A 25,358-nucleotide genomic window follows, 5' to 3' on the forward strand; every position below is an offset into this window, starting at 1 on the left:
AGACACAGCGAGAGGAGAGGGGGAAGGGTGAAAAAGCAAATGGGCGCTTCTCCTGTGTGCCCTGGCTGGGAATCAAAGCCAGGATTTCCACACACCAGGCTGACACTCTACTACTGGGCCAACTGGCCAGGGCCAAAAGAATGTTATCTTGAAAATAATTTCCTTATGCATTTCTGTCTAAAACACATGCACAGGTCAAATTGAAAATATTTCTCATTAAAGATTCTATCCCAGATCAATCTAACAAAATGCATAGAACTGTATGCATGTGGGTCTTTTTGTATGAGCACAGGAAAAATGTGTGTATAGTTTAAAATAACCTTTACCTGACCACAATGAGGATATTATGTTTAAAAACTTAAAAATAAATTTACATAAACAAAACTAAACCTATAATAAAGTTTAAAAACCATCTTTACAGAACATTAAGAAAAACATGTTCACTCTCAATTTTTCATAATCTAAATTTAAAAATAATTAGGTAAAAAATGTTCAATACTACATAGAGTACAAAGACTATAGCTTACTGGATGATAAGTAAAATTACTTTATTATAATACTGCTAGGGGAATAAAATCAACACACGTAATTTGTACATGCATAAGAAATACAGCCTAATGTAAACAGATGGTTTTCAGCACATTCCTTGACTCAAATGTGGTCACCTGCCACAGAGTACACAAGCTCATGCAGGAAATCAAGACTTTACATACAGCTGAGATCACAAGGCATGCATATAACAACAGCGTGCTCGATAAATCGTACCACAAACTGTGCAGATCTTCTCCCCCACCCCATGAGCCACTGCCAGCAGTTGTTGTGGAGTTTGGTTACCAATATCCGTGATATGAACGATGTCCTTTGGAGAATCTTGCTCCCTGTGGCTGTAAGTATCCTTATTTTGATAATATTTTAATGATGCTTGCTATCAAAATGTTAAGTAGAGAACTAGAAATTATGGAAAAATAGCCTTTTTTTTTTTTTTTTTTTTTTACAATACCGAACAATTATATATATCTTATCTCAGGTATTTACAATAAACACCACTTACATTTAAACATATCATCAAAACTAATAATTTACTTCTTAGGCTTAAGTCAAACCAAAATAACACATCTGATGACAGTGCTCCAGTGAGGAGAGAGAAAAAAAAACCTTCATAAAGTACTTCCTAATTTCTAGCACTAAAAAACATGGCAAGAGTCATTCTAGGCCCTGGCTAAAGTATGACTCACACAGAGAAGTTCTACAGAAAAACATTTATTTGGCTATCTCTTTCAATTATATGATTTCAATTTTGAAGGCTTGACTTGGATAAACAACTAAATTGATATTATTTATATTAGTCAATGGAAGAAAGTATGAAATATAGTCATTAAAATATATGTTTCCTCTCATTTCTCTGTACCTATAAGTGTATTTCAATATCTTTCTTTGCCTATTTACCCTAAGTACATTCTTGTAAAGGCAGAATTCTACTTTGCTATTAGGCAACACCAGTTAACTTACTAATATTCAAAAAAGCACAGAATTTTAATTCTGGAATTACAGGTCACTTTGAATGGTACAACTCTCTGTCTCTTAGCAGTACTATGTGCCCCTTTCAGAACAGGGAATTCAATCCTTTGGACTGGTCTAGGATATCTTTATATCAGGCCAGGGAGTGAAGAAAAATAAAGTACAGCCAACTCTCAGGAACAATGGGAGATAGGATGGATAAGTAATTCTGAAGATCTAAAAATCTTATTTATAACTTCAATCTCCTCTCTTAGCAAACATTTGACTCAAAAATAAAAAAAATTTTGTCAGATAAAAAGAGGACTTTAATTTTACTTCTTTTCTCTGCCTCCCTCCAAAAGTTCTAGAGGAGGTGTAATAAGAACTGCATACTATGGCACATGTAACCACAAAGATGGAAACATATTTTGACATCTAGCTTTTCTAATTTAGATATATAAAAATATCCATCACATTCTAGTATCTGAGGATATCTATATTTTCATCTTTGCATAAAAAGAATGGCTTTATAATTTGTTTAAAAAATTGGTACTCCTTTCACAAGGAATCACAATTTACCATAATCAATATTAGCAGTGAAATCCAACTGTTCTGACTTTTGTAAATCTACAACTCAGTACTTACCAAGTTACATTTTCCTTACAATTTAACATTTGCAAATTATATGAATTGAAGATGACAGTTTTACTCAATACTAGCATAATTTATGACAGAAGCAGTATGCCCTAATAACTGGGTATAAGACAGGCTTGTAACACCTGCCCTTCCTGATTCTTACATGTCTAGAGTACAACACTGTATTATTCTGCTTCAGTTCTTCTCCAGTAATCATCATTCAGTTAACTCAAGAGACTGATACAAAATATATATTTCATTATAAAGTTCATCACATGAACTGTTTTAGTCAGCAACACATAATGCCTAATTCTAATAAATAAGAATTATGAAGTCTTTGAAAGCATGCCATTCTTCAAAAACATTAAGTGTAGTTAGTATATCTTATACAGAGCATGTATGTCATAGCACAAGTTCAAAAAGGCAACATGCTTACTGTTACTATATATTTAGATAGAAAGAACTTGAGTTTAATAAAAAACAATGTAAAAATAAGCGTATTTTATGATAAAGGCATCAGGAAACACTTGCAATAAAGTGACAAGTTGCAAAACCTAAATTTATGATAATTTATCTACACATTTGCCTTCTAAAGAATGATTAATTTCTAAAAATCAATTATCATGCTGGTTTCAAATGTATAATTTGAACTTTAACTTATAAATCATTTTATTTTCATACAAAGTATCAGTTTTCTTTCACTCAAAGTAAAAACTCTTTAAACAGTCATGAAAGAAAAGAATATCTTAATTTAAATATTTATTCTAGGCTTAATTATATATATTTTGTTAATTTGTGGGGCTAAGACTTAACTTATAATGTGTATGTATCAGCAAACTTTGGTAGTGGTGTTATATTTTATTTTTCATTTGTGTACAAAAATTAACAAAGAAAGACATCATATATAATGAGTAAAAATCAATTTAACTTAAAAAGTATGGTGTCATTTGTATTATATGCATATTTATAAAATCAGTATTAATATTTAAATATTTTGCATAGGAGAAACATTTCTCTAATTATAACATAGCAGAGATTAAGATATCTTACAAATATTTGACTGAATGACTTAAATAGCCTTTAATACCTCCACAACAAATGAAAATGTTTGGTTTTGAAAATAAGTAAATTAAAATAACTGCCAATTGAATTTTTTCCACAGAAAATAATACATCCAGAAATGGCAGTTCTGAGTGTTAAATAATTTCTATTAGATTTCTAAAAATAAATCTAGGAGATAGTTAAACATCTATCTGATCATTTAAACCTTTCCAAGATATATTAAAATAAGAAGGAGGGAAGTCAGTTACAGAATTATCTTTATAAAAATTAAATAATGAATATAAAATTATGCAATTTTATAACAGAATCTAAAAGCAGTTTCCATGTCAACATGGAATCAGATTGTGAAAGGCATTATTTAAAGACAACATTTTGATGTGTTGCAGACTAGCACAAAGTCTTTAGTGATTATCTTTGATAAAAGTAGTGGCATCATCATTAAATATAAACAAAGCAAGAAGAAAATGCTGCAGATAAAATCTGATGAACATAGTTTATGCTCTCCACTTATAACATGGTAATATCTCAACCAGGTCCAAAAGAGGACTGTATGTGTCATGAAAGTTGCCACACAAAGTAAGCAGGTAGAGATTAGAACATGACATGATAAGTTAAAAATAGCAGTAGCACAAATACTGGACTTTGCAGTGACTGAGAAGGCATGCACAGTGACTTATTATTTTACTTGCAAGTTGATTATATTGGACAGTTGTAGCAAGAAAGTAATAAAGTTCAACTGTTACAAATATTCAAGTTCTTCACTTACCTCATCTGGATTGGCATTAAAGGTGAGGCTGCCTTCATCCAGCTGCATATATAATTTTCTAAAAGAAAATCCTATAGGAGGGTTCTTATTATATATGGAACAGTGACCCCAAGTGGATTTACACAACCTATAAAAGATAAAATCAGATAAGAAACATTACTATATTTAATGTTTCATGTATAAACATGATAAAATAGTAACATGAAATGGTATAAAATTAGCTTTTATAGCTCTAAAGTTTAAAATGTTTAATATACTTTTAAAATTTGTTTAATAGAGTATGATAGACAAATGCCTTTAATTTAGCAATTTTGATGGCACTTAATAAATATGAGTTACAAAGATTAATAATATTCATAAGTGCTATCTGAAGCTAAATATAAACTAATAATAACAATGATAGTTAACATTTACCAAGGGCATACTGATGCCAGACATTAAGTGAAGCAATGTTTAATCTTTACAATATAATCTGCTTAATTTTTATAACAATCCTATGATATTGGTGCTACAGGTAAGGAAACACACACATGATAAAAAAAAAAAGTTGCCCAAGGTTGCACAGTAAGTTGGAGTAGAGGCAGGATTTGAATCCAAGGAGTCTTATTCCAGAGCTTGTGATCTTAACCAAGAAACTACACAGGATTAAGTAAAATGTGTGCTCTCGTGTGAATAAATGAAATAAAACTGAATGGAGGGGCGATATTGCTGGGCAGGAGGACAACTTTGCTAATATATACTGCTCACAAACATTAGGGGATATTTTGTAGCTTCATATTCATTTTGAAATATCCCCTAATGTTTGTGAGCAGTATATATTAACAACAGGCAAACTATACACTGAAAGTTTAATGCTATAACTTTAATATATACATCAAAAGCTGTGACATTAAGCAAAGCTATTTTTAAGATAATGCTTCAAAACACTGGCTCTTTACTATCATGGTGATACATGACTGTTTAAAAATTCAATAAAACCCAAAATGCTAACAGCTCATATTTCAAAACACACTATTTCTGCAGACTGGAATAGTTGCTTCCAACACTGTACAGAGCCATTAGCTACTTATTGTTTGAAAGTTAAAGTTTTATCTTATTACAATGCCAGAAATTCTGGCTATATACCAGAGATCATAAAATTACTCCACAGAGCATAGCATTACTCCAGAGACATGAATACCAAAATTATATTTTGATACACTTTTTAATGACTCTGTCTCAAAATAATCTGATTTTTGTGTGTTCAAAAACACCTCATTACAACATACAGATGATGTATTATAGAATTGTGTACCTGAAACCTAGATATTTTTATTAACCAATGTCACCCCAATAAATTGAATTAAAAAATCAACAACAACAAAACACCTACTTGTAGAGCTAAACACTTTCACTTTCTCACATTCATTACTGATTTTGGCTCAAACTTCCTTCTTTTCATACATGTACAATGTACAGAAAAACAAAAAAGTTCAGAAAGAAAACAAGAAAAAGCTACTGTCTCAGCCTATTAACATCAATAATTTGAAGATAGTGGGTAAAATATCTAATTTAATATAATTTGCTTAATAGTTAATTTATATCTTTGTATCATTTTTACCAAATAATTGATTTTAAAACAGTAAGTTTGGTAACTTGTTTAGAAAATTATCAATATTTTAGCAGCCTCTTTATTCTAGTCCTATAGCTTGTGACTTTTATTACTAAGCAACAGAGCCTCCTAACATTACTAAGTACTCAAAAAGTCCCTTTTTAAAATAATAAAATTAAATAAACTTTGGTAAAAATGCTAGAAAACCAATGATTCTCCTATGCTTGGTAACATTTTCACAACTCAAGTATATGTGCTATTTAATGATTAATTTAGTTTCCATAAAGTAGAGTCTATCCCACCAAACATTCTTAGAGTTATAGCTCAAATTTACACTGGTAGAATAGCTGCTAAAATTTATTTAATCTATATTCAGTTTAGCAAATAGATTATCTCCTTGCTTTCTAATATTTGCCTACTTCATTGATTACATGATAGTTAGAAAAAATTTAAAAGTTGATGAAATATTCATCAGTTGAAGTTTATTCTAACAAGCACATGATTAAAAAAATATAAATGAGTAAACAAATACACACACCTTCCATCTGTAACCAATGAAAACAGTACAATTTGAAGAATATTTAGAGATTTTTAAGTATACCTAGTCCTTATAAGGGCAGAACAAACTATACCAGAGTTCTGAACATGCTTAAGTTTTAGATATAAATTCTCACTTAACAGCTTATATTTTTAGAATAAACTGACAAGTTTTTATTTATAATCAACTGAGGCATCTTGATTGGTAACCTCTCTTCTAACTGTAACTCATTATTTTTTTATACTGCCTTTCTTTTCCAATATCAATTTGACTGTGATAAGTGTATCTTTGTATTTCTAGGTTTTAATAAAGAACAACTCAAAAATCAAAGCCCCAGTTGAAAGGAATATTTCATAATACATATATACCTCATATAAAAAGAACAGTTGATTGTGCTTAGAAATATCTGAATTGAACATGGTGGACTGAACTTACCCTTGCCACAGAAGTTCATCATTAGCGAGGTCCTGCCAAACACATGAAGCTAAGCAGAGATCAGTGGCGTTCAGGTAGGACAAGATGGTAAAGCTTAGCTCGGGAGGCAACATTTCCAAATTAATGAATCCTTCCTGTTCTTTAGATTTCCTTGCCTTCAAGAGATGATATATATCAATGCCTCCCTGGACTTGTTTACGATGACTGGTGTTAGAAATGCTGCTGGCAGCCATCCTCCTGCTCTGCTCTCTGCTGAGGTAGCCTTGTTCACTATAGCCTTCCTGCTGTAGCTGCTGGTTTCTGGCCACTCTCCACAGCCCCTGACCCATCTGCAAGCCTGGGAGAAAGCCAAAATGTAAGGTTACAGTAAAAAAGGAACCTGCCTTTCCCAGTGGTGCAACAACTCTGACGTGAAACATTCATTTATCAGAATTAACATTCCTCATTAAAGCATATTAAGGAGTAATATATTACAAAGAATAGCTGGTATATCATATGTAGAAAACTTGGAAAGAGAAAGTTTCAGAAATACTTGGTTTATCACCTTTATCCCAGTTTGCTAAGTATTTTTAAAGTCCACAGGTGACATAATAATTTTTCATGTGGTGAGATTTAAAAGTTACTGGTGTCCTAAAGACTCTTACAAATTATAATTATGTGGACTTATGGGCCAGTATTAACTAGAGCTGTGATCAGAGCACAAGACTTGAGTTAAAAGGCCTCTAGACCCTGTTTTTTATCACAACCCAGGCTAAGCTAAGCTAGCCCCTTTTAACCAAACTCCCAGATGCCTAACAGCTGTGAAACAGGCTTTTAGTTTAATTCTTGCCAGTCTACATTTATGTTGTAGACTGTAATAAAATGTAACATAGGCCCCGAAGTCTAATTCAGAAACCTTATAAATTAGACACCTAGAACTCCATGATAAATAGCTCAATAATGACTATTTGGTTTTGTTGTTGCTTTACGTAAAAATCATAATTTAGACTAATTTTCCATTTCTCCTCCATATAGCTCTATGGATTTCTCAGAGATAACCAGGAAAAGGCAGACAAGAGTGTGCTCCAGCCTCCTCCACCCCCACCTCCACCCGAATGTCCTCCAACCAGAGCAGCTCCCCATTTCCCAGTTATGAATACCGGACTTCATCGTATAGAAATATAGAGAAAACTAATGGCCTAGACATCCTATTTGATCTTGGCTTTAAAATAAGTAACTCTTCCTAGGTAAATAAATTCAATGAGAAAAATGAAATCAGAACGAGCTTTTAACTAGTATAATTAACTTCATGATACCTTTTCCAAACAAAATATTCTTGTTTTATAAACCCAAGTTGGCTACTAATATGTGTGTTTATTTCAAAAGTTTGGGGGAAAAGTTCACTTTTGCATAAAACCATTAAACTAAATTTCATAGCATAACCTGAAATTAAAATATGGTTTTGTTTTAATTAGCTGTTTACAATAAGGACTAACAAAAGCAAGTCCAAGAAACAAAATCCACGGGTGACCAGAAATTTTGAAAATTATTAGGAACGATTATCTGTTAAAAGACTAGAATTCAAAATATACAAAGAACTTTTAAAACTCAACAATAAAAATACAGTCTGACCAAGTGGTGGCACAGTGGATAAGAGCATTGGCCTGGGACGCAGAACACCCAGGTTCAAAACCCCGAGGTCTCCAGCTGGAGTGTGGGCTCACCAGTTTGAGCAAGCAGGGTTGCTGGCTTGAGCGTGGGATCATAGACAGGAACCCGTGGTCGCTGGCTTGAGCCCAAATGTCGCTGGCCTGAAGCCCAAGGTCACTGGCTTGAAGCCCAAAGTTGCTGGCTTGAGCCAAGGTCGATGGCTTGAGCAAGAGGTCACTGGCTTGGCTGTTGCCCCTCAGTTCTAGGCACATATGAAAAGCAGTCAATGAACAACTAAGGTGCCACAACAAAGAATTGATGCTTCTCATCTCTCTCCTTTCCTGTTTGTCCCTATCTGTCCCTCTGTCTCTCTCGATAAAAATAAGTAAACAAACAAATAATCCACTTAAAATGAGCAAAAGAACTAAACAGATGCCCCACTAAAAAAGATATACAGATAGCAAGTATGCATATGAAAAAATGTTCAACATCATGTTATTAGGCAATCACAAATCAAAACAACGAGATAGCTACACATCTACTAGAATGATTGAAATCCAAAACATTGATAAAACCAAATGCTGGCAAGGACATGGGAATGCAAAATGGCATAGTCACTTTGGAAGACAGTATGGCAGTTTCTTAGAATATTAAATATGCTTTTACCATATAGTAATCCAACATTCATGGTCCTTGGTATTTACCCAAATAAGCTGAAAACTTATGTTCACACAAAAACCTGCATATGAATGTTGACAGCAGCTCTAGTCATAATTACCAAAACTTTTAAGCAACCAAGATGTCCTTCAGTAGGTGAATGGATAAACTGAGGTATACCCAGAAAATAGAATATTTAGCACTAAGAAGAATTGAGCTATCATGCCACAAAATGACATGTAGGGAACTTAAATGCATATTACTAAGTGAAAGAAATCGATCTAAAGAGGCATCTAATATGATTTTAATTATATGACATCTTGGAAAAGACAAAACAACTGAGAGAACAAAATAATCAACACAAAAATACAGACTATCAACAAAAATTTGTAAGGCATTTTAAGTCCCTTACAAGTGGACATTTAATTAATTTAAACATTTAATGTTTAAATATGTCATATCATATTCCAACATATATACAATTTAATTTTTATAAACACTTAACACTTTAAGACTTACAATCATAAAGAAAGGTATTTTATTTTCATCATTGTTATTTCTGTTTATCTTAGCAAGAAAATATCTAAAAGTTGCATTGATTGCTAAGTTCATCTAGCCTGTTATTTAGGATTAACTTAAATTTATTATTCTCCTTTGCTTTAGCAAAACTAAAGGTAAAAAATCAGACATGGTAACTATGTTATTTAAAACCTAAAGGTTTCTGGCATTTAGTATCCATTTCTGTGTATTTCCCCTACAGCATCTTTCCAGTGGCATACCGTTAAGCAGCTGTTGTTACTCTCAGGGATGTTGCTAGGGAACACAGACTCAGGGTGATTTCCCTAGGCTCTTGACTTTAATGGGGATCACTAAAATTGAGTGCTGACCATGATTCAGAAAGCATCCGGCAGGTAGAAAGAGGTAAAGCCAGCAGCTGGTTCTTAAATTAAAAAGAAAAAAAAAAAACTTGAGGAGGAGAATGGAAGTTTTAGGTTCATGTATACATAATTCAGACAAAGAAAATTGCATTTTCTATTCTCCTACTGTTAAATAATACTGCAAATTGCCCTTTTGGGATTCCATTTCTCTTTCAAAGCAGTTGTCGATACTGGGCAAGAATGCAGTATAATAAACCACTTGAGTAAGTTTAATATCGTAAGTTTAGCCTTTGGAGAAGAAAAGGGTGTTTATAGTGTTTCATCCCCACTCCCAACCTTCCTTAGGGTAACAGGGATGTGGAATGTGGGTGGAACTGTCAGAAAAGTGATAAAACTCTCAAAGGACATGATATCCATTACAGACGTTGTAAAGCAAGTCATGTAAGGGAGCAGTGTTGTGGACTCTGAAGTCAGACGAGTTTAAATCTTCACTCCACTGGTTATTACTTACAGGACCTTGGGGAATTTACTTGACTAGACTAAGCTTTAGTTTCTTCATATGTAGTGTGAAAAATAATAATACTTATTACTATAAGTATTAAATTATTGTTGTATTAAATTAGATAACATATGTAAAGTTTCATTCCACAGCTAATACTAAGATATTATCTATTAATTTGTTTTGACAAAATATTTTCATGAAGTAAAATAATGAGTTCTTTGGTAAAATATATTTAATGATATTTTAATAGTCCCGATGTTTTGCCCACCAAATAAACTCATTTGAACACGTTGGTACTTGCACAGCTCGTAATGTTTATATACATAAGTCTTCATCTTCTTTAGTTATCTGATATTTCAACCATAGTTATTTTTTCTTTTATCGCAATGATCACATTAAAAAAACAAACCTAAAGAACAAATATTCCTGCCTTCTATTTCACAAAATGTTTTTAAAATTCAGCATGCCTTATGATAGTCCCAGTAGAAATGCCATGAAACACGTCTTATGTTATCATTAGAAAGCTTCAACATTTGGCTCTAAGAGATACAAAATACGAGATGGTTTCATGATGGGTTCTTAAGTATTTTCAAACTCTTATAATATGTCATTTGTGCCAATTATTTGGTCAAAAAAATTAAGCTGCAGAGTAGAGTCACTGAATAGGCAAAGAATATCAAACTGAATAAAAATTACACACAAAAGAAGTTTTTGTATTTGAAATAAATACTTTTGGTATAAACTTGGATTTTGTGATGAAATCACTGCTAATTATTTGTTCACTCAAAACAGATTAAGAAAAATACAGTGTGTCTGTAAAGTCATGGTGCACTTTTGACCAGTCACAGGAAAGCAACAAAAGACGATAGAAATGTGAAATCTGCACCAAATAAAAGGAAAACCCTCCCAGTTTCTGTAGGATGATGTGGCAGCATGTGCACATGCGCAGATGATGACGTAACACCATGTATACAGCAGAGCAGCCCACGGCCATGCCAGTCAAGATGTGGACAGTACAGAGGAAAGTTCAGTGTGTTCTGTGGCTCGCTAAATTCGAATCTGTGACCAAAGTGCAACGTGAATATCAGCGCGTTTATAACGAAGCGCCAGCACATAGGAATAATATTACTCGGTGGGATAAGCAGTTGAAGGAAACCGGCAGTTTGGTAGAGAACCCTGTTCTGGTAGACCATTAGTCAGTGACGAGTCTGTAGAGGCTATACAGGATAGCTACCTAAGGAGCCTTAAAAAATCTGTGCGTGAGCCCACATCGAACTGCACTGAATAGGTATGAAACTGGGAGAGTTCTCCTTTTATTTGGTGCAGATTTCACATTTCTATCGTCTTTTGTTGCTTTCCTGTGACTGGTCAAAAGTGCACCATGACTTTACGGACACACTGTAGTTATTTCTTGGAGACAATACTTAACCTTACAAGAACATAATTAGTCTATTTCATGTACAAATAAAAAACACACCAGTCAATTCTTGTAGTTCTATAAAGTCACTGCAAACACTGAATTAGCAAATACTGAACCATTGTTCCTAGCAGAAATTAAGGATTAGGTTCCTGTGAGCCTCTGGATGTAACATTTTTTCCAACCCATCAGTACATAATCGTGTTTCGTGTGTGTTTCTGTTGAGTCATTGACATAGAACACCAATCCTGAAAGAACCTTATCTCAAGGGTAATTCTCTGTAAAGCATCAGCATAGTCCTCTTAATTATAAGAAACACTGCATATTTCAGTATTATTCTTGGGGGCCATTTTTAATGACAAAATTATCAACAGTACAGATGTGAAAAATGTAACACTAAACAGACTACAAAAAAGACTGTTTACAACATGAGAACTAAAATAAGAAGGTAGAGTACTGCCTTATTCAAATTTAGCTGGGAATCTGTGCCTTCACAGGTGTGAGTTTATGGAGCTCAGCAAACATCCAAGAATGACTGGAAAAGTGCCATAGAATTGATTTGAAAGATAAAAAATATTAATGAGTGTAAGGACCAAGAGAAGATCAGAAAATAAGCAAGGCACTGGCCTGACCTGTGGTGGCGCAGTGGATAAAGTGTCGACCTGGAATGCTGAGGTCGCCGGTTCAAAACCCTGGGCTTACCTGGTCAAGGCACATATGGGAGTTGATGCTTCCTGCTCCTCCCCCTGTTCTCTATCTCTCCTTCTCTCTCTCTCTCCCCTCTCTCTCTAATAAAAATGAATAAATAAAATCTAAAAAAGTAAATAAATAAAAAAAAATTAAAAAAAAAATAAGCAAGGCACTAATGGAACAGGGAACTTAAGGGTTACAGGCAGGTCCTGCTCCTGTTCTGTTAGGAGTAACATGCCCAAGGTCGTTCAAGAAGCAGAGACAGATAGGGACTCTGGGAAGCTGAGAGAGAAGAAAAAAAAAAGGAAAAAGAGACAAACGTTTGCATTCTATTGGTTAAAAGACCCTTATCAGAAGTTTAGGTTTGGAATTCGCCAATGAGCTAGACCCCAGCCCCTGTTGCTATGCTATGTGCAGCCTCCTTAGCAAATAGGTTACCGCCACATCTGCTTCTGTATGAGGCTTGCTTGCTTAGCTTATAAAAAGCTTTAGCTGTGAGCGCTAGGTGCGATTCCCATCTGTAGCTCCTTGTGAGCACGGTGTCTCTGAACACCTCGGGAATTTGCCCCTGCGCAGGTAAAACTGGCCAATAAAGTTACATCTATACTCCTGAAAGTCTCCAACGTTTGTTCTTGACCCGGTGGATGCTACAATGAGTAGGCAAAATCACTAATACAAATAATGAGAACTGTAAATTAATACTATTCAAGATGTCCTAATGCATTTTCTTCCAAATTTGAATATATTTTGTTTACAGTTTCTTGATCACGTTCAGAGGATTGATAAGACTCTAAGGAGCTTTCAAAATGAAACCAAAACTACTTTCTGTTGGTCTCCAACTTCGTTTTTTATTATCTGACAAAAATAAGCAAACATTTCATAACTACTCAGGTTACAGAGGAGAAATTATGCTAACAAAAAAATTCTTTAGAAGATATCAAAATTGAAATTCTTCCTTTTAGAGAAGAAAAACAATTATGGGGTAAAATTAGTCAATTAGGACACATATTTTCTTATTTTTCCGAATAGTAATAAAATGGACACTTATAAACAAAGATTTAGCTACTCTTAAGTAGTTTAAATTCTTCACAGAGAATGATAAACACAAATATAATAAAATTTGGAACTCCTTTTTAAATTGGATAAAGCATCAAATGAAGCAATGGCCAAACAGGCAAGTTTATATTATTCCGGAGTTTACATTTTCCTGGAATTACGCAAACATGGCTATTAATTTGACTAATCTTGATCATTGTGATATAGTAGTCAGTTTCCTCTGACTCAGAGCTATTATAGTGGTATAAAGATCAAATAAATATTCGTGCTCAATTCTGCACTACTCACAAATGCACTCCACAAGCTTGGTAATGGACAGGCGACTCAAAAACCTGGCACTAAGGACCATTGAACAGGGACTGGTAACCAAACTAAAAGTGACCTTAAATACTCAGTGGTGCTATGGATAAATGTGTCACCTCAGGTAAAAGACAGGAGCTATTTTGTATTTTAATCTCATGTATATAAAATTCATATTTTGGTGTTCTTTATTGTATCGTATCTTACACTTGAAAGTTATCTTCTTAATTCTGTTGTGTGTTTTTTTGTTTGTTTGTTTGTTTTTACAGAGACAGAGAGAGAGAGAGAGGGATAGACAGGGACAGACAGACAGGAATGGAGAGAGATGAGAAGCATCAATCATCAGTTTTTCGTTGTGGCACTTTAGTTGTTCACTGATTGCTTTCGCATATGTACCTTGACCGTGGGGCTACAGCAGACCGAGTAACCCCTTGCTCAAGCCAGTGACCTTGGGTCCAAGCAGGTGAGCTTTGCTCAGACCAGATGAGCCCATGCTCAAGCTGGCGACCTCGGGGTCTCAAACCTGGGTCTTCCGCATCTCAGTCCGATGCTCTATCCACTGCGCCACCACCTGGTCAGGCTAACTTCCTAATTCTTAAAGTTCTATGCTTCCATGCCCCAGTAGCTAAGTTGATGTAAATGGAAATTAATATAAATTTAGCAAGATTCCTGCATTTTTAAAAAATAAGGTCTTTGGAAAATATTTACCAAGAAGAATGCCTACAGTTTCTTGCTTAACTAATGATCTATTTATGGAGCAAACAGCCACTGTTACCTCTGTTGTAGCCCTACCTGTCAACATTCTAGGCATGTTACATGTAGGATTATGCATCAGTAGAGCTTTTTCTTCCAAAACAGCTCTTTTGGTATTGCATAGCTTAATTTTAATATGGTGAACTCTAAAATTATTTCAGTTCATTTATATACATAGATTTAGGAATAAGTTTTAAACCAGAATCAAGATAGATATAAATGGTAAGGTGCATCTCATTAATATAATTTATGACATAAGGTAGCGAGTTTCAACTGGTGTGCTGCCAAGAATTTTTAAACATGCAATACCTGACTATTTAGTCAGGGGCACTGAGCTCTTTTCCCTTAGATTGTCAAATAAAAAATGATAACAGCCCACACAACAATAGCTGCCCAGTGTGAATGAATCAAAATTATATCTACTTTATTGTCACATCAGCAAAACATATATATTTTGGTATGTGTCAGAATTTTAGTAATTAGTTTATGTGTGCCATGAGTAAAAAAAGAAAAAAAAAGAAAGGTTAAAAATCACTGACAGAAGGTATCAATTGGACAATAGATAGAAGAATGTTTTAACTCATTTTTGAAAAAAATCTTTCATAGTCAACTTTGGCCTCTTGTTAAAGATAAAATATTAAGCATATATATTTATCACTTTTCCCTCCTATTAAAGGTAGAAACTAAGTATAAAAGAGAAGGGAAAATAGGATTTTGGTCAATATGAGATTTCAAAAGATTTCTCTAACATGCAAGTGGAAGGTGGAGTGGTTCCTAATGAACCCATGATGAGGGAGGAGAGGAAAGTCTGAAACAGTGCCGAGAGAGAAGCACATGACACAGCCCCCAAGAGGCTTCTACGGGTCTGCAACGGAGTGTAAGGATGGGAGTAATTCAGAGCAAAATGAGGAACAAAAGCCAGGATTAACATATCTGGGTCATTGCTCCCTTACACAGTAATGGAAAAAAAAAATCCCCCTTACAATTTTTTTGTGATAATTAAATTAAATATGCACAATCTATCTACCAACACACATAGCTTAGGCATCTACCCCAACCTGTTTCCTTACCTAGGCAAAGTGAAGAAGTGTTTTCACTACATAAGTTGAATGACTCTAGAGAAAAGATTCCCCTCCTCTCCTACTAGCATATACAAGTGGACCGGCATTATGGCTATCAGACCAGGTTGCAGGGCAGCCCTCTACAGATGCATATATCTATAAATCAGCTTTTTACTATCTCAAAGATCCAACAGGCAATCATTTAGGTACAGCTGAAACATACATGGTTTATTTCTCCTGATTTCATCCAGTGACTCTTCAATAAAAGTTAAGTTTAATCTTAAGCTAATAGACATAGTTATAAAATCATACACTCTACATATTACACATTGAGAGTTTGCCTAGAGTAGGAATCCACTGAAGCTCTGCTATATATGAATATGGTGGAGAGGTACCCCTTTCTCCCAACCGTCCCCTTTCCAGTCCACCTGGGACCTCCTTTAAATCTATCAAAAACTGTTTCTTAAATATGTGTTATGAATGTCCAGGGAGCTAAAAGAAAATCAAAACAAAACAAAAGTAATGGCAGAATGCCTAAAGGGAATTAGGATTTAGAGAAGAAGCTCCCAACCTGAAACAATTTGGGCATCAAACTAAAAATAAGGACAATAAAGAATTATAATCCATCACATAAAAAAGAACCCATGATTCTATACTGATGATCAATAAATACATATATAAAGGAAAAAAGAAAGCTCTCCCTTATAGTAAAAATGCAACAAATAAAGATAAAATAACGGAGCCTGACCTGTAGTGGCAGTTGATAAAACATCAACCTGAAATGCTGAGGTCACTGGTTCGAAACCCCAGGATTGCCCGGTCAAGGCACATACGAGAAGCAACTACTACAGGTTGATGCTTCCTGCTCCTCCCCCACCCTCTCTAAAATCAATAAACAAAATCTTAAAAAAAAAAAGAATAATAAAAGAAAAATATTATCATTTTATAACCATCGCAGAAAAGATAATTCAGGCAAGAATTATCAATGGATGCTGAATCTAGAGTTTGGTAAAGAACAAAATATTTACAGAGTACCAAAGTAACTCCCTACATTTTATTCATTAATTACAAAAAGAAATTAAGAAATCAAACTGTGTTTAACCAAATTATCAAAATTAACATTTACCAATAATAGACAAATGAACATCATGTGCTCTTGGACATGCTATGCTGGGAAGGACAAAACATGAGGTATATGGTATTCCACACAAAAAAACCCACACAAAAATGTATAAGCTGGATCTAATTATAAGACTATCAGAGAAACCCAAATGAAGTCTGAAAAACGACAGAATATTTTTTCTTCAAAATTCTAATGCTGGAAAGCCAAAGAAAGGCCAAGGAGCAGTTCCAAATTAAAGGGGACAAAAAAAAAAAAAAAAAAAAAAAATATATATATATATATATATATATATATATATATATATATATATATATGACATCTAAATGTAATGTGTGGGATGGATCTTGTACTGGAAAAAAATTCCTATTAAGGACATTATTGGGATAATTAAAAAACTAGATACATGGACGGAAGATTGAATAAAAATATTGTGTCAATGTTAAATATCCTGAATTTGATAACTGTACAGTAGCTTTAGTTCAGAAAAACACAGTAACATCTATTTCTATATAGAGAAAATGATAAAGCTGTATTACATAATTATTTTAATTGGTGAATCTTAGTAAAGGGTATACGTTATTTTTATTTATTTTATAACCTTTCTGTACACAAACATCTCCTGGTTGTGTATCAGGCACATGATTTTGGAAAAACTTGAGTCTGATGTGCACTCAGTTTAGGAATTACTGCCTTAAGGCTTGGTTTCAAACAGACTGAAAACTATTAGCTAAGGAGATAAATACTCAGCATTATGGATTAAAGAGTAGTAGAAGACCCCACTCAAGGAAAACATCAAAATAGTCGAAAAGAATTACTTTTGCCATTTTTGATAGAAAATTTTATTTCAAAGCATGGAGAAAATTTTTTTTAAAGAAAGTAGCAAAACATCCCTTCACTTCTTTTGTGTGTGGAGATTTAAGGCTTGGACTTCCTGTCTGTGTTCCCTCCTTTTGTACATACTTATTTACATATCCAATAATATAGACAGTAAACAATATTTTTTGTACTTTGAACCCCATTTATTTTTTACTCTGTGCCAAGAACTCTGTGAAAAACATATATATAATAGCATTTTAATCCTGCCAACAACTCTAAGAAGGTATTTGTTATTATTCTAATTTATAGCCAAAGAAATAGTTACCCAGAGAAATTAAGTAACTTGGCCTGAGATTTGATAGCTGGCAGATGGAAGACTTAGGATTCAAACTCAGGTCTGAGTCCAAAGCTTTTATTCTTAACCATCAAACCACGTGCCCAGAGTTGTTAGAGCTCACAGCTCACAGATGGCAAAGGCAATCTGCCATCTGTTTCTTTCTCACTGGTTTGCATCTTTTGCCTCTGTCGCTGCTTATTAACTCCATTCTTGTTCCCAGCTGTGCTTCTCTTGTAGGCTACTGTTCTTCTGGAAAGCACATAGGCTCTGATATGAAAAGATGCTCTGAGTCAAACTCCAGCACAGAATGTGATGAGCCTGTTGTCTGAGGTCCTCATTTGCCTCATTAGTAAAATAATGGGTAATTTGTATCCAAGGGGACTTAGAGAACCTAGCCCATAGTAGGTAGTTTATAGTAAGAGCTAGTTTTGTAGTCACTCCTCAAGCCCTTTTAAGTGATAACTTTTTTTTCTTCTTTCAGATAGAGACAGAAAGGGAGAGAGGTGAGAAGCATTAACTCATAGTTGCTTCACTTCAGTTGTGTATTGATTGCTTTCTCAAAAGTGCCTTGATGGGGTGAGGGGAGCTCAAGTCGAGCCAAGGACCCCTTGCTCAAGCCAGTGACCTTGGGATCATGTCAGTGACCCCGCACTCAAGCTAATGAGGCCCATGCTCAAGCCGGGGACCTCGGAGGAGTTTCCAACCGGGTCCTCAGAGTCCTGGGCAGATGCTCCATCCACTGCACCACCACCAGTCAGGCTTAAATGATAACTCTTATTTTGGCTTTCCATTTCAGAGTACACCTGATTATTTTGGATTTAATTACCCGAGTAATCATAATCCTGGTTCTAAATTTCATTAATTGAGGATCTACGATATTTAGAGTTCCATTTACCTTTGCTAGGGGAAGAAAATAACAACTAGTAAATATATATAGTAAGTAGGAGCTAACTTTGCTTAGGTTGATACACTATATATAAAACAGTTTGGCAAATAGGTCAGTGATAACAGAGATACCTTTTTGGTGTTAAGTATTACTATAATGTTTAATCACTATTGATATGCTAATGCTCAACAGAGAGATGGATATAAGTTTTCTTGACACTGTTACTCTGGAGGGTAAATTTATAATTGGAGCTCCAATTATGCCATATGGTGTGTGACTGTAAATACTTCAAACAAGGTTTCTGAGCTTCTATTTCCCATAAAATGAGGGAATTCGCTCCTATCTATTTTATAGGGTTGCTAATGAGCCTTAACTAACATAACAAATATAAAAGCCTCTTTTAATTGTTAACACAGTATGTAGGTCTTGCCTCACTTTCTTTTTCTCTAATGTAAACATCTGAGAAACAGCCATATGTACTTTTTTGATATGATTTTGGATGTAGTTTTCTCTTTTTAAAAAAAGATAGTAAAAGTTTTAGTCTAAATAAATTTGTTGCAAATAGCATAAAGGAACTTCTACCTGGAAGGCACTACAAATTAGATTAATTACCAACAACTATATCAGTTAGTTTTTAAGAACAATAATACTTTTCTGTTTACTTCCAGTGGACGGCTGTATTTCTAAAAGAGATGGTGTTTTTGACTGACTGTGCTTGTAATGTCTTGTCTGCTTTCAAAAGGATAGAGTATTTCTACCAAATAATAAGATAGAAATTATTTTATTAATAGCTGTTGGTATATGTAATATAAAGCCTATTTTTAAAATATTAAGCAGCTTTAATCAAAACATCTCCTTGTAACAGTTAAGACATCAAATTAAGCACTATTCTATATGAAAAAGGTAAGTGTACTAATGCTTTTACTAATTCCATGACACTAAGAATTCAAACAATACAGGCTGTGGAGACAGCAATAAGTAATAAAGAATGGTTTATATACTATGCAGGTAGAGAATACACAGTGGAAGATGGGAAGAATATAAAGGAGTCTTTGGAGGACTAAAAAAAAATTCTGCTTTAAATATTTTTGTTTGAAGCAAACTGATTCCATAAATCTCTTCCTGAGCAAACACGGTTAAATCATTGGTTTTAATGACTGACATGAAAAATCTCATTTAAATACTCATTATAAGTGGTTAACTTCTTCAATATTTCTTAAGTATTAATATTTTCATAGTGGAATTTATAAATAAGAAATTTCCTATGTCAGATAAAGATAAAATTGTGTGCTAAAAGAGTTATTGTTTAAATGCAACTTCTATCAAGATTTAAAGATGAGATACTCAGTTATTTGTATCTTTTTGAAATTTTAAATTTTTTCCTCATAGAAACTAACAACTATATTTTCACTTATTTTAGGTTTTAAAAAATCTTTAAGTGATATGATGTGCTACTAATCAATGGCATAGGAACATAGGAGATTCTGTGAGAAAACATTTTCTATGAAACATTTAGAATCAATTTGGCTGCCCAGCATTTATTTCTCTACTTCTAAAAGAACAGACCACCAAAGTAGTTTAGTAGCGTCTGAGTAGAGAACCAAGGGGCAAAAAAAGGAAAGGAAAGAAAGGAAAAAAACCTGATAACCAATCACACCTCTAAAATTGAAAGGCAACAACTGTAGGGAAATGAGGGAAGGGTGCGTCCACAAGGAGGTCTTTCTAAGGAGAAAAGGGAAATAGCTAAGTACTAAGAGGTCACAGGGTACATTAAACACACATAAAAAAAAAAAAAAGAAAAAAAGAACCACTCATTAAATTTAAAGATCTGGTCCTGCAAGAGCAGTTTTTGTTCCTAAAAGGCATACTTGTTGTACTTTTTTAATTCACAAAGATTTACAATATTACTTTGTTTTCTGGAGGTTTTTTCCTGTTCTTTACTTTGATTCTGTAGTAAGTGTTACCAAGTGGCATCTAAATAAATGTAAAAATTAAGATGTGTAATTTCAATGTAACCAAAAGCTGAGAATTTTGTGCCTATTTAATGTCACTGATTCAGTTTCTTCAGCTTCTTTTGTAAAGTGTTTCATCGTCTGTTTTAACTTTTAAATAAAAGAAATTTATAATTCTCACCAGCATTATTTTTAATTACACTGGTTCTTACTTAACTGCACTATTTACTCAACCTCATTATAATCCTAGCTGCATTACCCACCTCCTTGGGACATAACACACTCCAAGCCCACCAACCACAATGACCATTCCTATGAGAGTTGTAGAATTAAAAAACAAAACAAAAAACTGTAATCCTCAATGAATTACTTTTATACAAAACAATGTGTTAAAATAAAAATAAATATTGAGAGAAGCTCAAAATAAGAGGAAAATCAGAAACAAGAGAAAACATCAAATGAAGAAACTGACATAAAACATGGATTTGATTCACGCTCCTATTTTCTACATCAAAAAAAATTATTGATTGATTTTAGAGAGACAGAAACATCAATTGGTTTCTGTATGTGCCCTGACCAGGGATGGAACCCACAGCCTTTATATATTGGGACAATGTGCTAGGGCAATTCAGGCTCCTCTTTAACTAGTTATGAGTATTGGGCAATTCACTTATATTTCAAAGCTCAGTTTCCTCACCTGTATACAAGGGTTGTGAACTTGATCCCTAAGGTCTCTCTTAGCCACAAAATTCTATGATTTTATAAAAATAAAACAAGAAACATTTCTTTAAAGAGGTGACAGAGTCAGATGTGTGTGTATGTGTTTGTGTGTATTTAACATCTGTCCTTTCCATCTTTTCCATGTTCATGACTTTTACAAATCGCTACTAAGTATGAGCAGATAGGAGTTCTTTGAGCTAATCAATGGCATAGGAAGTGATGGCTCACTTGCTAAATCCCTCTTTCAAAAAACTTATGAAATGCTATGCAATCTATTCTTGAAGAATATACAAACTGCTGATCACAGAACTAAACTCTCTAAACCTGCTGCCTAAATTTGAAACTAAAAATATCTTTTTTTCATCTTTATATCACAAAAGTACTTGCCCCAAGTATGATGTAAACTTATTCAAGTCAGGACATTTTAGTTTTATTGTAGAATCTATGTCAATAAGTTTGTCAGAATCACAAAACAATGAGAAAAAAAAAATAGAAACATAAATTTCTAGAAGTAGATGAACAATATTAAAGTTGTTTTAAAATCTTAAGTAAAACAGTTCAATGAAAAAGCATCATGAGTTAGATGTGTATTTCACAGACTTTCAATATTAATGACCTTGATGCATTATCACAGGCCAGGCAAGGGATTAGGATTAGTTTCCAAATTCGAATCACGATGTAGAAAAAAAACAAATAGCTGCACACAGTCGTTGGTTAAGCAATGAACTATTAAATTATAAATCTGAATGGCTAATTTTAATGCACTGTGATAAAAGAAAAGATCATCTCTTGATAATTCAATGTTTTAGTCTATACTATGTACAACAACCCACAAAGCATTCTCTATTAAACTGATCATATGTAATACATTACAATAAATATTTTAGCTTATCTAGAAGTTATTACCATAAGATATTTTGTGGTTGGAAGTATTTCAACTGTTACTTTTGTAAGCATCTGTTTAAATTTTTGCAGCCATCTAAGGGCCCCAAACTACTATAAATGAAATACAGTACATTAACCTGATAGGGAACCCCAATTTAGAAGCCAAGTTTACAGTGAGAATTGACACAATCCTGCTGGTATTAAGCCCCTGAGGAATAACAGATAAACTAGAATAATATTTTTACTAATAGATTTACAACATCTTTCAAATTTGGAAGAAGCATAGGCAATTTTACAGTGGGTCACAGCAAAAATAGTGTCACAAAAGAACCTGAATCATATACCTTTAATTTCTGATAAACTTTTATGGTTCACTGACAAAAGCTGTGCTAGTAATGTGCATCCAAGTAATACTGGAAAAGGTAGTACCTACCAGACATACAAGACACATATCCACTCTAAGACATACCTCTCCCATCTCTAATTGATCTACCACCATAAAGACTGCCACTGACCTGCATTCTTTCTATACCAGAAGGCTTTCCTCTACCAAGGGGTCGGGAACCGTTCTGGCTGAGAGAGCCATGAACGCCACATATTTTAAAATGTAATTCCGTGAGAGCCATACAATGACCCGTGTACATTAAGCATTATCTGATAAAAATTTGGTGTTGTCCTGGAGGACAGCTGTGATTGGCTCCAGCCACCCGCAACCATGAACATGAGCGGTAGGAAATGAATGGATTGTAATACATGAGAATGTTTTATACTTTTAACATTATTATTATTTTTTATTAAAGATTTGTCTGTGAGCCAGATGCAGCCATCAAAAGAGCCACATCTGGCTCGCGAGCCATAGGTTCCCGAGCCCTGCTCTACCATTTCCTAACTCCTTTCCTCCTTATCTTTGCTCATGGTTTTGGTTTTTTTTTGATACATAAAATGGCAATAGGTAATGAATACACAATTCCCAACTGTGATTTGCTCTGCTCCCATAGACTGTAAAATACAAGCATTCCTCTCACCCACATCATCATCCCTCAGGCAGTTCCCCAAGCAGAAGTTCCCCAAGAGAAGTTCCCCTCTCTTCACACAGGTGGAAAAAAGACGACAAAAAAAACCCAAAACAAAAAAAAAATAAAACACAACAACAAAAAGCTTTTCCAAGAGAGATAAGGCTTGTACAAGTTTATTTCTTCACATTCTGGCCCTTCTTCCTTGTCTGAATGCATTTCTTTTTACTTCATTTCTGCTCAGTTATTCCTAACCTATGGATTCCTAAAAGTTATCAGCCAGATTTCTGTGTTAGGCAGCCTTAGTCTAAAATGGTCCTCCAAGATCTTTCCATCTTGAGATTTATGCCTTGTGTAATCCTTTCCAGATAGATTTTGGGTTGGATTACTGAGTTATTTCTAACATGCAGTAGTGATGGGATAAATTGATGAGATTAGGTTATAAAAGACTATAGAGTCTTGTGTGTTCTGTATTAGATTAAAGCCAGCTGCTATACAGTGAGGCAGCCTTTGGAAAACACAGGCCTACCAATGACCAGGTGTATTGCACACGGAAATGAATCCCTCCATCTCTCAGTGGAGCCTTTAGGTGAGATCTCAGCACCCAGATACAGCTCATCTACAACTGCCTGAAAGAATATGAGTCAGAGGTACTCTGCGAAGCTGGGCATGAATTTCTGACCCTCAGAAACTTGGAGTTAATAAATACTTATATTTGTTATTTTAAGCAGCTAAATTTGGGGGTTAATTTGTCACTCAGCAATGGATAATACAGTATCTCATCAGACAAATTGTCAAGTTAACTGGTTAAAAATGGTAAGTTTCTTCCTCAACCTGAAAAAATAGAATAAAATTTATCCTTCATTCTGCTAAATTTTCTAAACCATTTTCCTATGTGTGTGTGTGTGGGGGGGGGGGGGACCCTTCTACCTCACAAATAAGGTTACCAAATGCCAAGAATTAAAAGAAGAAAAGCTGAAATGGAAAACATAAATTAGTTCCACCCTGCAGTAGTAAAGGTCATGATAATACTCATTTGGGCAGAAATCCTTCAAAATATAAATTCCACTCGTTAAAACAAGTATACTCAATTATTAAATTACTAAGTATATAACAGAACCTAAAAACAAAACAAAAAACAACAACAACAAAAAAAACCCCAACCGCCAAAACTTAAATGATTGAGACTTAGGAATCATTTATTTCATGCAATTAATAATATTTAATTGAGTACCCACCACGTAAGAAACTGAAGCCCAGTCACAGAGAAACAAGAGAAGACACTCTAAGAATCTGCCAAATTTATATCCAAAGTTTGACAACTGAAGCCAACTGGCAATTTATCGTGACCTTAAGTATGTTTGCTGAAAAGCATGTGAAGAACCGAAAATTGTGCCTATGTACCAAAACGAAAAAAACCCAAACACCACCACTTTGCTTGAAAAGCAACATTTGGATTAGACGCGAGTAAGCATGGCTGTTTCTCGGCTTCATTTCAGGAGGGAGCCCGGTCACTCCGTGGGGCCCCAAGACGACCTTACACCCCAATGGCCTAGAAACACAAGGAACACACCTACTCCCGCCTCCTGATACCGATTCCTCATTTTAATAAGCCAGCACTGCTGTCGCTCAAGATGCTTTACACTGTCATTGGTCCCCAAAGTCTTGCTGGTTGGCAAGTTTCTGCCAACTGGCAAGCACCGGCTATCTTTATTTGTGAGGAGAAAAGTAGGGGTGTACAGGGCAAAGAAGCAAAAGCTCCGCAATAGGCTGACGCTTGTACCTGAGCGACCTGCGATCCCCACCGCCGCCGCGACGATTCGGCCTCTTGGTGGGGGCTTTTAGCCAAAAGAAAAGGGCTCAGCCGGGAACTGGTGCCCAGGCCATGGAGAAGCCGGCTCAGACTTCACTTGTTCACGCCAGTGGAGATGACGGCGGCGAGAATCTCAGGAACAGCACTGGATTCCCTCCAAACTGAGCGCACCTCAAGCTGCAGCAGATAGGGCTGCCGACTGTCCGAGTTTTGACGTTTCCTATTGTTGCCGGAAGTGACGTTCCGGGTCTGAGCCTTAAAGAAAAAGCATTTTTATCCCCACTGTTTACGATTCGTAATAGATTCCCTGTTTCTCACTTGGCGTCGCGAGCCACTCTGAGCAAC

The 25,358-nt window shown here is 34.6% G+C and overlaps 1 protein-coding gene across 3 annotated transcripts in view; it reads right to left on the minus strand.

Annotated features, from left to right (window-relative positions):
• Nucleotides 1-25,245, minus strand: part of FBXO8 (F-box protein 8) — a 42,344-nt gene extending 17,099 nt beyond the window's left edge. Inside the window, exons 1-4 of one of the 3 annotated variants that reach the window (XM_066387908.1) lie at nt 24,984-25,245; nt 9,591-9,751; nt 6,526-6,862; nt 3,962-4,088 (exon numbers count right to left, since the gene is read on the minus strand). In XM_066387908.1, the coding sequence (XP_066244005.1) occupies nt 3,962-4,088; nt 6,526-6,854 (456 nt within the window). In that variant the 5' untranslated portion in view covers nt 6,855-6,862; nt 9,591-9,751; nt 24,984-25,245. Of the gene's footprint in view, nt 1-3,961; nt 4,089-6,525; nt 6,863-8,228; nt 8,381-9,590; nt 9,752-24,983 lie in introns of those variants that run through there. The other 2 variants (XM_066387907.1, XM_066387909.1) reach the window with 2 other exon arrangements.
• Nucleotides 25,246-25,358: the final 113 nt, after the last annotated feature.

This window comes from Saccopteryx leptura, chromosome 1 (assembly GCF_036850995.1).
Source record: "Saccopteryx leptura isolate mSacLep1 chromosome 1, mSacLep1_pri_phased_curated, whole genome shotgun sequence".
NCBI lineage: Eukaryota > Metazoa > Chordata > Mammalia > Chiroptera > Emballonuridae > Saccopteryx > Saccopteryx leptura.